The following is a 15,796-nucleotide window of genomic DNA, read 5'->3' as shown; positions in this document are numbered from 1 at the left end:
CCACCAAGCCCGTCTTTGGAGAAAAATCGCTTTTTGGATGCGGAAAATTTCCGACTCTCAAAGGCGCCATCAATAATAGATAATATCGATGATTTATTTATAAAAAGTAGAAGTATATTGGCAATAAAAATTTCCCAGCACTAATATACCATTCGTATATTCACAAGTCCGTTTTTACTCTTGTGCTCTTTTCTTCGGGTCACCATTGCACATCAACTCATAGATTAGCATTCAATCGACAGCGGGAATAATTATTCCGTCATCATCAGTCTGATTATGCGGTTCTTGTGGGAAACATATTCTTGTGCAGGCCGTTTTCTCTCTGTCCAGTGAGCGTCGCGTAACCGACGAACCGAAACACAATCGAAAGTCGCTGTGCTTGAAGTAGGTAGGGTGTTGCGTGCGCTGATTATCTCGTGTGACTCCGGTTGGATGAGTTCGGTCCGCCGAATGGACGCAAAAAGGCGCCGAAACAACAACGTTGGCTCATCTGCCGTCGGCTTTATTTGGGCACTAATTGCATGCGGCCTTGCTGCCATCCCACTACAGGGAGCTCCAGCCGGGTGGGAATCGGTTCGGACCTCCGCCTTCCACCAGGTTCCCACGAAAGAAATGGTGCGTAAGCATAACCAGACGCCCCCTCAGTTGGCGCAGGCTGTTATAATACCTACCTAATAGATGAACTTTGTTTTGTTGTGACATGCGTGCGTAACAATGACAGTTTGAGTTTATGCGGCGATACGGTTACCTGGAGAAGGGTCCCACTCAAGCCGAAGCACTTTACAGCGAGGAGGCGGTTGTTATGGCCATCAAGAACATACAGCGATACGGGGCGCTGCCGGAAACTGGTGTCCTGGATCCCAGAACAATTCGAGTGAGTATTCAAGTCGTGAAATGCACGCGGTATAAGGGATCAAATACATGTTTTTGGATTTAAACTTTAATATAGTGGCGCGAGGAGTGGGTAGGGCAGGTAGGACATGTCCTACCCACAAATATGACAAAATATGCTGGGTAGGACAGTCCATGTATTGTCCTACCCATGATTTTTCAAGGAAAATCAAAAAGAAAATCAATATATACATACAATGAAATATTCTCCTCTACAATCGATAACTTGGAGAAAACTTTTGTATCAAACAACCTTCTGAAGAAAAAAAATCAGTTCCCGGAATACCGTAGTGAACCCCTTAGTGAAGCACATGAAGATATAGCATTCATGTAGGAATAGGTATTATATAAGAATTAAGAAGTTCTTTTGGTTTCCTTGAACAAATCCTCCCACGATTTCCATCATTTTTTTTTTCATAAAAGAAGACACTACAAAAAGACACAACACCGTCTTCAGCCAGAGGATGCACAGACTGAACATTACATACACGAGACAACGGACAGCACCACATAACACCCAGAGGCCCAATGGAGAATTTTCCGTTTGACGAGAAGTTTTCCCCGTTGGAGCGGGAATCGAACCCGCACTCCGAGGCTTACGAAACGCCTAGACGACTGACGCCGCTAATCGCACGGCCACGAAGCCCACAAATTCATATGATACATCCTGCCTGGATTTCTTTAGTGATTCTATTGGAATAACTTCAAAAACTTGGAAAAAAAAGCCTGTATCCACAATAATCGGTACACAGACGTACGGCTCTGTAACAAATCGGAAAAATTGGCCAAACAATTCAGGCCAAACATGTCTAAAGGTCCTATCTGCAGAAGAGAGGCTCTCTTTGGTTTCCCTCTCTTTCGTTGATATCTCAGCTGTTTATTTGTATTAGGGTACCGCACCACTTGGGCGGTGGCTTTTATATTCGTCTGTTTTCCAATATAACTCAGTCAATTTTGAACCAATTGGCTTGAAATGTTGTACACGGGTAGATACTAGACCTATCTCACTGCATTCCAAAAATTGTGTCAATTGGTTCAAATTTGACTGAGTTATAGCGGAAAACAGACGAAAATAGAAGCCACCGCCCAAGTGGCGCGATTCCCTATGATTGTCTCCTTGCATTGAACGATAGTCGAAACAATCGTTTTTTAATTTGTACTGCAAAAATAGTTGAAAAGTGTACCATTACATTGCAATAATTGAAAGAGAAAGTGAACAAATAGAGCCTCTCAAATGCAGATAGGACCTATTTAAATGTTTGGCTTGAATTGGCTGAGTACTCGTTGGTGTATGTTTATTATTTTTGCCAAATTTCATAAAAACCGATGCATTACTTTTAACTGTGGATGAAAATCAAATAGACGTGGTTTTAAGTATTTTGTATTGTCGTCGCGGTTTAAACCCGAAGTTTCCCCACACCCGACAATCAAATTTTCTCAAAATCCACTCGTAAAACCTAACGTCGGACGTAGTGCGCTGGACAGCGGACCTGGCCCTCTATCCAGCGCACTGTGCCCGATGTACGTGGTTCAGGAGAAACTTAGATTTTCGCGTGTCGAAATTTCCCATTTTCGACTGCACGAACAATACAATCATGACCAATTTTCATTCGCATATTTAATTTATGGTTCTGTTACACTACAGTTCAAAGTTCTGTGATGATAATTATAAAATTTCGTTAACAGTTTTGATACTTATAGAGACACTTTCTTGCAAAATTTCATAAGCTTTGATCACTTGGTTTGAAAGTTACTGGTGTTTGTAGGGGTGAGTGTTAGTGATTTTTTATGTGCGATGTTTGCCTAATCATAACTTTTGAATTTATCTGCCAATTTTCATGAAATTTTCACAGAAGGTAGTTGATTAATGCCTGCAAAATTTGAGGATTATTGGTATAGTATTTTCAATAGTACAATCGAAACAATAAAGGGTGTTGACTAGTTGCTGTCTAAGGGGCTAAAATCACATTCAGTCTCACTACATGTCTCGACTATAAAACTGATGATAGTGCATCGAGTTTATTGAAATTTAGCCTATGGAACAAGTGTAGATTGAACGATTTATATTCAAAATCTCAGCCATTACAGATACATACAGATATTTCTCAAAAAATTGCTCCAGGTAGATCGCAATTTCTTCGTGGCTCCCACAAAGATTTTTCTTCTTAGGACACCAAAATAAGCTGCTACAAGGAATCAAGAATTTTTCTAGGAGATGCTTAATCAATTGTAACAATAAATGTTAAGGTATTGAAAGAAAATTGCTCCAAGGATTTCACCAGAAATTTTATATTAGGCCTTATTTTTCTTCAAGTATTCAACTTCTCGGATCTTCCAATAGAAATTCTTTCGGTGTATTTCTTCGGAATTCCTAAATAGAATTTCAGCCTTCAAATTTTCGCCTCAAATTTCTTCGAATATGCCACGAAATTCACATTAAAATTTAACTTGTCAAAATTGCTCTAGAATTGCTATAAAAACATTTCTATGATTCCAAACATTTCAGTAACAAATTTTGAAAACGACGTATAATCAATGCTACACCATTGATTATACGTCGTTTTCAAAATTTGTTACTGATTTGTCCTACCCACGTAATTGGACGTAGCCGCACCTTTGAGTATGTTTATATTATCTATCCAATTTTGTAAAAAATGGTACAATGCTTTAAGATGGGGCTCAAAAACAGAAAGAGAAGCATTCGAGCATTTCGTACAAATATGACAAATTTTAATTTGTATAACGAATAGTTCGATTTTTCCGCTACAATGTACAACCTGGTGGTACATTTCTCTGATGTCTCCCGTAACTCCTACTGCACGCTCGAGAAATTGTAGCAGAATGGTGAACAGTGAGCATAACTAATCGGGACCTGTGCTGAATTAAGAGAAATGCCACAGTGTTTTGCCGCTCCGTCCCATACAATCAGTGATGGAATTACTTTCCTCATGAAGCAATTCGCGAGTGTAAAGCCAACACAAGGCTTACTCACGATTCCGAGAGTAAACAGTGTGTGAGTTGATTCGCACCCGCCTGCTTCGTGGGTAAGAAGCATAACAGAAACAGAAACACTCATGAGCTTTTATTCATGAAGAACTGCGGGTTATAATAGAAAATCCAGTGATTATCCAACATAAACTAATGCTTTATGCTTCATTATTCCTGAAAAACAACACTGTCAGTCGTTAAAATGCGTTTTTCGTCAAAATGCAAAAAACTCACGAAGCTTCGCGAATCACATGCGAGTGCTTGCCAGCTTCATTTTTCTGCATTCGTTGTTCGAGACTGTAGTATCGACGAAGTGTAATCTCTTTGTTGTCAGGTAAGTGGAATAGGGCCCATATAGCCGAGGCGGGAAACGCACGGGTATTCAGCATGACCATGCTGAGGGTGACGGGTTCGATTCCCGGTCGGTCCCGAATCTTTTCGTAAAGGAAATTTCCTTGATTTCCATGGGCAATAGAGTATCTTCGTGCCTGCCACACGATATACACATGCAAAATGGTCATTGGCAGAGGAAGCTCTCAGTTAATAACTGTGGAAGTGCTCATAGAACACTAAGCTGAGAAGCAGGCTTTGTCCCAGTGAGGACGTTACGTCAAGAAGAAAAAAGAGAAAAAAGAAAAAAAGTGGAATGGTTCGCCAGGGCAAGCCAGTTTCGTACCGCTTTCCATTGAACTTGGTGAGGTTTTACAACAGCGAGACGGCACGTTGACTTTCTGTAGAAAGAAGTTGCTTAGCTGTCTTCGATATTACAAGACTGTCCAAGGCAAAATAATCCTTGACTGCTTGATACAGGTTTCCATCCGATTGAGCATCAGTTTCACAAATGAGAAACGAGTATTCGACGATATTTGACCCTTCATCATCACTGCAACCTCCGTAGACGGTCCATCCAAGCCTAGTTTTTACAGCGATGGGGTCATTTAGGTCTCCTTCTTTGCTCTTCAATACGAGGCCGGCAATATTGAAGTAGGACTCTATCGGCAGTTTACGACAATGTGGGTATCGTTGACCTATCTGCTCCATGTCGAGTGACTGATACGGTTGCATGAGTTCCTTGACCGTTCGCGCTCCACACAGCTGGTACTCCCTAGCGTTACTTTGCGTGCCGGTAATGCGCAAATCTACTACTTGTGAATTCTCTTCACAGCGTTCGGTGCCACCCGTCCATCGTAGGCCCTGAGGCGACACAGGTCCAGAAAGGTTCAGCTTGTCTGCTAATTCTTGATCCAACAGAGTCATTGCTGATCCCTCATCCAAGAAGGCATATGCTCGAATGGACAAACTTTCCCCGTGTAGGATTACCGGCAGGTACCGGAAAAACTAGGGGTGGGTAATGTCTGAGACATAACCGCATTGTTGACGTAGGACAAAGGCTGGCATGAGGTTCCGACTTTTATATATTGAAATGGGCCCTTTAATTTGAAGTCTTAAATCAGCTGATTTTTCGTGTCATTGTTGTCCGACCTTCGTAAATAAATGCATAACGAATTTATCACATAACGTCGGTTTCCTGCAATAGGGGCACAACTCAAAATATGTCATTTTTGAGATTTTGATGGCAAATGATGAAAAACTATGTAAAATTTCATCTCACAAAGACCCGTTCCAAAATTCGATGAGAAACGCGAGATTTGGGCATTTTCACCAATTTTCCGCAGTAAGGGCACAAATCAAAATCAGTCAATTTTTTCAATAGTCGTTGAAAAATAGTTGTCAAAAATTCATGAAACAGATAGTCCTTCAACCCTTTTTCAATGATACAACAATCAAAATTTGTTGACTTTTGTCAAATGATGAGAGAAATAAGTGAATTTGCAGGAGGTGCTTCATGATTGCCAATTTTCAAACGCTTATTCTGAAAATTCACATTTTTTGAGTTGTGCCCCTATTGCAGGAAACCGACGATAAAAGGCCTACACAATGTATGCTGGCAAAATTCAAATCGGCGGAGTGATGTGTTGATTAAAGTTGTTACCTATGTGATCCATTTCACTCAACGCATTCATAAGATGTTAATTAGTTAAACCTTCCGTAACTCGCGCGGTTGGCCATCACTTGAGGGTTGAGTATTATTTTATTTTGAAGATAAATGTTCAACCGTTGTTTGAAAGAATTTTCGTCGAAAGGAAAGAATGATTATAATATTGAAAGGCGTTAAGCCATAGCTTCCCAAACATCATATTGCGATCGCAACAATCATTAAAATAACTAAAATTGCCGCTATGAAATGAACAGATGGAGCCACCGTAGCCATGTGTATTTGACACAACTCAATTGCTGTTAACGAAATTTTAGATAATTTTGATTGCAGTTTCATGAAATATTCTAGATTCAACAATACGTTGTATAGTTACGCGAACAACAATTAGAGGCCGGCTATACTGTTGCTAAGTTTTCAGTCTGTCGCTTTTAATTATCCGATTCATAACTCTGGAGGAATAATTTTCACTGGTCCTGAAAAGGACCTTTTAAATAACAGGAGATTTCGGCAAGACAATTGAAAATTATCCGCACTGAATGCTGGAAGCCATCGAAAACTGCCATCGCTTACTGCCGTGGATGAGATTCCTGGTTCTTCTTCTTCTTCTTCTTGGCGTAACGTCCTCACTGGGACAAAGCCTGCTTCTCAGCTTAGTGTTCTATGAGCACTTCCAAAGTTATTAACTGAGAGCTTCCTCTGCCAATGACCATTTTGCATGTGCATATCGTGTGGTAGGCACGAAGATACTCTATGCCCAAGGAAGTCAAGGAAATTTCCTTTACGAAAAGATCCTGGACCAACCGGGAATCGAACCCGTTACCCTCAGCATGGTCATGCTGAATACCCGTGCGTTTACCGCCTCGGCTATATGGGCCCTGTTCCATATAGCCCGAGATTCCTGGTTCCAGATTCTAGAGATTCCTGGTTCTATCAGCTAAATAGCCGAGAGTCATCGCAGGATTGGTGCGCAGCTGCGGAGGTGACATCCATTCCCTTTGACTGATTCAACGAAAATGACGGAAGAAAACAGAGGTCACTGCTTTTATTCCCCTTGATTAGTAGATTAGGCTCCTCCCATTTGGCTGGCTTTCCAGTTTATTTCGTTTGCATGACCCGCCCCGAATGCTCCAGACGCATCAAGCAACTAACCAACCGAGAAATGCGCAAACCACCAGCGGGTAACCAAACGATCAACTTTTAAGCGCAAACCGACATTCGGTTCTTCAGATTTGTGCTCTAGAAAATTCTAGGTGTGGCTTCGTCATATATTCACCTTCGAACATTTTCGAAAAATGTTTAAACTTAATTTTAATTAAACAATGTTTCACGCAAAATAGTTCGGATAGAATAATGCGTTGTTAAATTCCGGGTAGAACCATTAGGCCATTAGTGACCGGTTTCATCATTATTGCTGGGCCACCAAGTATTCAATCTTTCACTTCTCAATTGCACCACACTTTTCTCGTTCGATGGAATGAAATTAGCTGATTCACAAACTCTTAAGGAATAATTAACGGTGGTCCTAAACAAGACCGTTTGATTAATTGACGATTTTAGGAACGAAATGACATGAATTCACCATGTCACGCAATGCGTGTTGGTTTTCTCCGTGCTGAATGATAAACGCCACCGAAAACTGGACCGCCGTGGATTACAATAATGACCAGTTTCACTATTGCTGGCAACGATGCTCTGTCTTTTGCTTTTTGGTTGCACTACATCTCGATCGATGTTGGAAATTATCCAATTAACACTTGAAGAATCATTTTCGATGGTCCTGAAAAGGACCGGTTTGAATAATGGACGATTTTGATGCATTCACCATGGCATGCAATGCATGTTGGTTTTCGCTGCGGAGTGCGGAGAATGCTGGACGCCGTCGAAAATTGGCCCACCGCCGCTGCCATGGATGCGATTCCAAGTGCTATCATCAGCACGATATCCGAGAGTAGTCGCTGGGTTGTTGTGCTGCTGCCTTGCTGGAGGTGACATCCACCTCCAACCTCCTTGACTGATCCAACGAAAATGACGAAAGAAAACAGAGAACACTGCTTTTATACCCCTAGATTGGCAGATGAAGCTCCTCCCATTCGGCTGGCTTTTCAGTTAATTTCGTTTGCATGACCCGCCCCTTATGCTCCAGACGCATCAAACGATTAATCAACCGAGAAATGAGAAAATTTCCATTGAACGGATAATGTAACCAAAATATTAGATGATTTGGAAAATGTTAGAATTGAAACATTTTTCACGCAAAATGGTCCGGATATGATAATGCGTTGCCAAAGTCCGGGTGGAACAATTAGACGTCATAATTGTTGCTGGCTGAGTCACCAAGCATTCAAAATCATTCACTTTTCGGTTGTACTACACTTTTCCCGTTCGTTGGAATGGAATTATCCGATTCACAGCTCTTGAAAAATCATTTTCGATGGTCCTTAAATTAGGAGGAAAATTAAATGAATTCACTATGCCACTATGCGTGTTTGTTTTCTCCGCACTAAATGCTGAACGCCACCGAAAACTGGCCCGCCGCTTGCTGCCGTGCATGCGATTAATGACCGGCTTTGCTTTTGCTGAGAAACGCCGCTCTGTCCTTGCTTTGCACTAGGTTCACCTTTCTCGATCGAGGGTGGAAATTCATCCAATTAACTCTTGAGAAATCTTTTTCGATAGTCCTGAAAAGAACCGTTTGAATAATGGACGATTTTGATGAATTTACAATGCCACGCAATTCGTGTTGATTTTCTCCGCGCTCAACGCTAGACGCAATCGAAAACTGGCCCGCCGCTTGCTGTTGTGAATGAGATTCCTGGTGCTATCAGTACGATAGCCAAGTGTCGTCGCTGAGTCGATGTGCCGCTGCCCAGCTCGAGGTGTCACCTCGACGGTGGTCGAAATGGAACTGACGATCAGCTCTCGCATGATCGCATTCCTTCCTGCATCGTAGTTGCCCCCACGATGCGCACCAATCAGAGAGCGTTGGTATACTGAACGAGAAAATTTGTCCGCTACCCATATTTATAGATTTCAGCGATTTCAATGTCTAACTTTAAAACAACTTTTCAACTATTTATCAATGATTTTTAGGTTCACCGAATATTACAAATTGAACGCGGGAGTTTCATCTCTCGGATAACGGGATTTGTTTATCATTTCGTTCAGTGGGAAAGGTACTGTGAGCGTTTAAAATCTTTCACTCAAACGTAACGCTCTTGGTTTCATAAATTTTGAAATGACACCGGGTATAGAAAACAGAGACGTAGTCCTACGTCAAAAACTGCTTTACTTGAAGACTGGTGTGTATTACATTTTTGCAGAGTTATTGTCTACTTGGGAGGACGCAGTTGTATTCGTCACCGCTGGTGTATTCGGTGCAGCTTTATGCTTTTTCTTTGTGTTATGAAGAAGTTCATGGTGATAGAATGTACAGCCGTCCTTTCCGCACGGTCTCCCTTCACATCTACCATCATGCTTTCGAAGGCATGTACGACAGAGGTCTAGATATCTCACGGTGGCCCACTTTGAGTCACTCGATAACTCTAGAAACGATGAGCAGTTGGCGATGGATTTGCAGTTTCCCTTGCACAACGGACACTTTTGCTCTTCCAGTGATTCTTCGCTAGACATTGTTTCGGTATGCAGAAACACGCTCGTCTTCTTAGTGGTCCGGTCGGTCCTTTGTGGTTTGGGTTCTTTCATCAGAGGTGGAATTGCAAGAGTACTAGCTGCTTCTGCGAGGATGTAGAGCCAGTTCCCAAAGGTCGCCATGTTGACCCTTGGTATTGTCTGACGAAATCGGGCCCAGTCAAGACGAAACGTTGGTGGTAGTTTATTGGTCAGCTGATGAAGGAGAGACACGTAATACATGTAGTCATCCAGCCCTCACGCATAAACGCCCGAATAAAACGGTATTATACAAAAATTGTACGGCTAATCATTGTTTGATTATTTGTGTTATCATAAACTGGATTATAACTCTCTGATACAACGAATCATATCGATGATAGCAGTTATCATTTTGGAAGTCTCAATGATACACCGAACGGGTTGTTAAGTATCGTTACCATTCAAAAATGCCTTTTTTCTCGAACAAAAAATTTGCGAAATTATTCGCGGTATAGTCGCTTTATCATTTACTTAATGATACAGTGAATAATAAAAATATTTCAGCATATTTACTTTATCGATGGCAAAAACGTACACACCCCTGCAGCGGGCACCAGACACTGTCAATTCTGACTACTATTGAGGGAATCGTTGTTTACTTTTTCGTAAGTTTTTTTTTCTCCATACTTTGGTGAATCTGGAATTGAACTCAGAACAGGTATGCTGCATTTATTCTCGTGCGTTGATTGCGTAGGCCACATTAGATGAGTGATCGCGGTTGGATTGAATACGTTGATGTTCAAAAGTTTGAAACAGTGTGAGCAAAAACACGGTTCTGGAAGATATGGGAAGAGTCGTATGAAGGAATATTACTAAGGACTGAAACATGGAAGATCCGCAGATCTTCAAGAAGCTTCCCTACTTTCGTGTTATTAGATTGTATATGGAAGGTAAGTTTAATGAAAGCTATTGTCTAGTACCAGTGAGCGGTGATTTTTGTGCTTATATGTGCCGGATTTCATTCCTGAACTCTCTAAACTATTCTGCAAGTGGAATTTTATCCGAAAGTAGCTGGAACCTGCGGCCGCAAGGGCTGTTGTTTTGGTGTTACATGCAAGCGTAATAGTGTTATGCCCATTTTTGTGCCAAAAATGCTAAACAATGGCACTGAAAATCAGATAGCAATACAGATTAACGTGATAACCTCTTATTTAAGCCGTTAAATACTAAATATAGTGAATATAAAGTTTAAACCATCGTTTTTGTCACTGCAATTTTGTTAAATTCTATTATTGAAAATTATTTAATTATTATTCAATGTATCGTGATTATATATTTAATGATACTTGAATAATTTTGAATTGTTAAAATTTTTCAACCCCTATCATTTTATCACTAAACGATGACTACTTGTATAGTTATTATTGCACCAATGGACAACGTATAATATGAATGATGCTATGAATAGTATTTATCTATGCGGGCGGTCGCACAGAAGTTCTGCACATTTACAGCCAAGTCGACCAACGCCTCGAGTTTATCCTCCTTCACCGGCGGAAGTGCATTAATTTTGGCGATCAACGAATGTACGATTGCTTCAGGCTGACCGAATAACAATCGGAGTGTGTCCATAACACCTGGTACATTGGATGGATGCATTAGGCGGCTTTTAACCGCTTCGTAGGACTTTTCCTTGAGACTTTTTTGTAGTCGTATGACATTTTCCTCATTTGAATATCCGCACATAGCGATAGAGCTGTTGAACATTGAGAGAATCCCGGGTTTTCGCCGGTCGATGATTGACTCAGCAACTGTGGATGGCGTAACGGAACTGGAGAGTTGACCAGTGCATCATTGCGGTGATTCTCCATCGACGAAAAGCGGCAGTCGAATGGTCTGTCATGAGCTGGTGCTGATACGTTGTCACGATTTTCGGAGGGCTCGATGGGTGCGTGCCACCTACTGCAAGCAATAGAACCTGGAGTCATCACTGGAGGACTTCTGTCGCCATACAGAGGCGTGCCATTTTGGATGCGATTACAGCCTTGAAGCATCGAAGATCGGGTGGACTCCGGGCGATTAACCGAAATATTGGTGGTAGAATGTCCTCTAGGATTGAAGCCTGGATTGACGGCTTCTGATGCTCTCCCAGCATTGCGATCTTCATGGCATACATCGTTGACATTGTTGACCCATCGTCCTATTCGACTTTCAGCGTCGCTATGGTCCGACTCCGTCCTTGTCGGCATCTGTTCTAGCAGCTTATACTTCTGTTTAAGGTATTCACGAAACTTAGCAGCTTAGGCCTCCTCAAACGCGCGTTCCTCTTCAAGCTTCATCAATTGTAGTTTCAGCAGGGATTGGGATGACTTCGATGAACGTGATTTCCCACCAGAATGGCACGGCTGTGCATCGGTTGCAGGCTGGATCACTACAAGAGGCACATCCGTCGTCCTTATTTGGTGCGATTGTGGATCCATCATCAGGCGGGAAGCAGCACTCTCGAACGATGATTTGTGCTGACGATGTTGATTGGAGGCTGAACTCGTTGACTGCGTTTCCTTGGCAGAGTGGCACTTTAGACAAACCCAGTTGTGTTCCTTGACCTTTTCAGTGACGCCCACACACGTAAAGTGAGACCACTGGTCACACTCAGCGCGCTGTACCATAGCTCTCGTATCACACTTTCCACAAACTTGACATACGTCACCGGATGTATCGCCTCCACCCTGGGATTTTCGCTCACCCGTTGTGACCACCAAAACCACACTCTCTTTTTTATTCACTTGCTTTTTGTCACCACCTTTCGGTTTCGCACCTAGATTTCGCATGCTAGATGTAAGTTTAGGAAAGGATTATGCATAAACGTAGGTAGATGTATGTCTTTATAATATTTATATGTTGCATGAGTATAGATATAAGTTTGTGTGATGATTTATATAATTTGCTTAAGACAATGAAAGCACTTGCTATAGATATAAGTTTACTTGACAAAGGTTCCAACCGGCATAACAAGTACTTACGTTTACTTCCCCTTTAAGTATAACGATCTATATCGTTGTGCGATTGTCAGTGTAGCGGATTGAAGCTGCAATCAACATTAATTAGTATTTTTAGAGTAAATATTTCAATTCCTTTCAGATTGCTTACCGCTTAGAAGATCTATACCTAGCTTAGTTTATCTAACGAACTCGATTTCCAATTCAGTGTGCTTAATTCCTGAAAAGCTCAAATAAGAAAATTAAAAATCATTCACTGGGGTGCTAAAATTCTTCACTCACTTGGACAATTCTACGTAATAATTTGAACGTTTGTAGTTTAAATTTTGGGGAATGATTTTAGAATTAATAACTGTATATGCTGAAGAACACCACATTTGCCTTCGTCATCTAATCTATTGTTCCTCATTACCCGTCGCTTGTGGGTGACAGCCCGGTCTGTCGATTGCATTGTCAGTCGTTGGCATCTCAGACGTTCAACGAGGGGTATTGCTGGACGGTAGAGCTGCGTGCCACACAATAGGGTAGGCAACAAAATCCATAAAAACACACGCATCTAGCAAATTTTTTTATTTTCCCTTGAGATTTGTTAGGGTTTCCTCCTGAAATTGCCACAAAAATCTTATATTTTTTCAAGGAATTTTGCCATAAACTTCATTCTCAATAAGGAAAGAAAGTGACTCAATCGCTTAGCCATATTTGATTGAATAAATTCGGACTGAAACCCTTCCAAAGGTTCTTACTTTAATTCTTGCAAGAGGTATAATAGAAAATGCTACATCAATTCTGTGATTCGATTTGAATAGGTTAAGACAAATATTGAACGTTATTAAAAAATCTAAATATCACTAGAAATTGTTCCATGGAAAATGCCTAACAATATGTTCATGAATTTCTGGGAAAAAAATTAAAAAGAATAACTCGTTCTACAGAGTTTTGGATCCAGTGATCTAAATCTTCTTTACGTTCCCATTGGAACTTAATCTGCCTTATCTTCAACTTCGTGTTTTTTGAGCACTTCCACAGTTATAAATTTAAGGGCTTTCTATTCCTGCCATTGCATGAATTTGTACATTGTGAGGCAAGGACAATGATACACTATCATGGCCAGAAAAGTCGAGAAAAGTTCCTGACCCAAACGGGAAACGAACCCGCCGTCTCCGGATTGGAAACTGGAAACCGTGATGAATTGAATCAGGAATTCCTTCAGAATTCGAGCAAAGATTGACTCTCTAGAGAGTAAAACATTGTGAGCAATTGCACATTGTTTTTTTTTTTTTTGTAAAATTTCAATTATCTCAACGATACATGACAACTTTCAGTATGCAATCTACGAATTACTCCGTTACAACGCAACGCAACGCAACGCAATTTCAATTATCTCAACGATGTCCAGGTACAGTAAGCCACCATTTTTTACAATATTTTCAGCTAATGTCATCCCCACGCTGTGGCGTTGTAGACCAGATGCCACAAGAGCAGTCGATGCGACATCGAAGGTACGTTATCGGGTCCGAAAGTTGGAGGAAGCGGAAGATAACCTACTTGTAAGTATTGTGCCTTCACCAGTGCATTATATGTATTCCGTTCTGCTTGAATTATATTTATATCACAACGCATTGATGAAATATTACTGTTTGAAGGATGGTCTTAGCTCTCCTCTTATCTACTCCAATTGGCTTCTTTAACGGTGTTGAGATAATCCACTATTCTGAATCTGCATGCATGTCAAACTGAGCCGAAATCCAAATTTTCATGAATTTTGGTGTCCGGGAACCTATTTAAATATCAATTTGAAGTTTGTATGGGAGCGATTTGTCGAATCACCCCTCGTCACAGTTTATACTGGGCGGAGCTGTCAAACAGTTGCCCAGCTGTCAAAAGGTGATTTCAAAAAAACTCTTTGGAATTGATTTATGGTACCAAAACAAATTTCTAAAAATCTGAGAAAAATCATAGTGACTCAGAAAAAGGTGCTCTTTTGTATAAAACCAAAAAATCAATACATTTTTTATAATTTAAAAACCCAATTCTAAAAAATCTTACAAGCAAGTAAGAATAAACAACATCCGTCCTATTAAAGACATCAATGAATCTATGCAATGACAATGACCGGCTTGCACCTTTACTGGCTTTTTGAGAACACTAATCTCATCGATCTATAGACCAACCCACCTGGTTTAAATTAGTTTTAATTAACTGCAGATCAGCTAAGTAAATCAGCACGTGCAAATGCAACGGGGTCAGATTCGTGGCCTTGAAATAAGAGTTCGAATTTGGAATTGAATTCTTATGAGCTTCACCTTAGAGGACGATCGTATGGCATAGTCAGAGCCGTAGCGTGGTGCCGTGGCGCCCTTGGCAAGCATCCAGAATGGCGCCCTACGACAAATGAACATTGTAATTTGCAAAAGTTTCATTTTCTTTTTTAAGTTTTTAAAAAGTTTGATTTTGGTGTTTTGAAGAAACAAATCCCCCCCCCCCGTTTTTTTATATTTTCTTATACATAGTGTTTTTGATTCATGTTCTCCTTTATGAATTTCAATGGGAAAAAAAATTTCATTTTTTTTTTCTTATACAAGTATAAGCACGAACGCATTTTGACGTTATAGATTCCTTGCATAAATAAATCATAAATTTCTTAATTTTTGAATTAGATTTTTTTTTCTAGATTTATGATTCAATTGTTTTTTTTTTTTTGTTTAGAAAAATACTTAATTGAGTTTCAGTGGCTTGCAGGAAACCTCATACGATCTATTTTATCAATTTTCGTAGATTAATTCAATTTGTTTCAGCCAAATTTTCCAATAAGTTTACCAAAGGTTTCTTCTGAAATTTTACCTAAATATTTCCTAGAAGATCTGTAAGAAAGTTTTATAAAAAAAAAATAAACAAACCATTGCCATAGATAAATATTAGGAATTCCTAAAAAAATCTATATGAGGGTGGAATCTCTGGAAGAATTCTGCTGAAATATTCGCTCCACATGAAAATTCGGGAAACATTTCAGCAAGATTTTCCAATGGAGTTCATATAGTAATTCTTGGGGGAAGTCCTGAATTAGTTAGGAATTTTCACTTGGAAGAATACTTGGACGAATTTTTGAAGGAACCCCTGGAGAAATTTCTTAAGGACAAACGTCTTGAAATCCCGGTTCAACAGCGCATCAAAACTTCAGACGCACAAATCCCAAGAAGCAAGCTTCAAACAACAATGTATTTTATTATTCTGTTCTTGCTCACTTGTAATAAGCTTAAAATCTCTTGAAAAAAAAAAAAAAAAAAAATCTCTTGAAAATTTTCTAATACAT

The 15,796-nt window shown here is 40.3% G+C and overlaps 1 protein-coding gene across 1 annotated transcript in view; it reads left to right on the top strand.

Annotated features, from left to right (window-relative positions):
* Positions 1-258: 258 nt before the first annotated feature.
* LOC109425300 (matrix metalloproteinase-2) overlaps positions 259-15,796 on the top strand; it is a 28,162-nt gene continuing 12,624 nt past the window's right edge. Inside the window, exons 1-3 of the mRNA XM_062846430.1 lie at positions 259-615; positions 722-874; positions 13,918-14,033. Coding sequence (XP_062702414.1) covers positions 433-615; positions 722-874; positions 13,918-14,033 — 452 coding nt within the window. The 5' untranslated portion in view covers positions 259-432. The remainder of the gene's footprint in view (positions 616-721; positions 875-13,917; positions 14,034-15,796) is intronic.

The sequence above is a fragment of the Aedes albopictus genome, chromosome 1 (assembly GCF_035046485.1).
Source record: "Aedes albopictus strain Foshan chromosome 1, AalbF5, whole genome shotgun sequence".
NCBI lineage: Eukaryota > Metazoa > Arthropoda > Insecta > Diptera > Culicidae > Aedes > Aedes albopictus.
The sequence above is the reverse complement of the archived record's forward strand: the minus strand, read 5'-3'. Positions and strand labels throughout refer to the sequence as shown.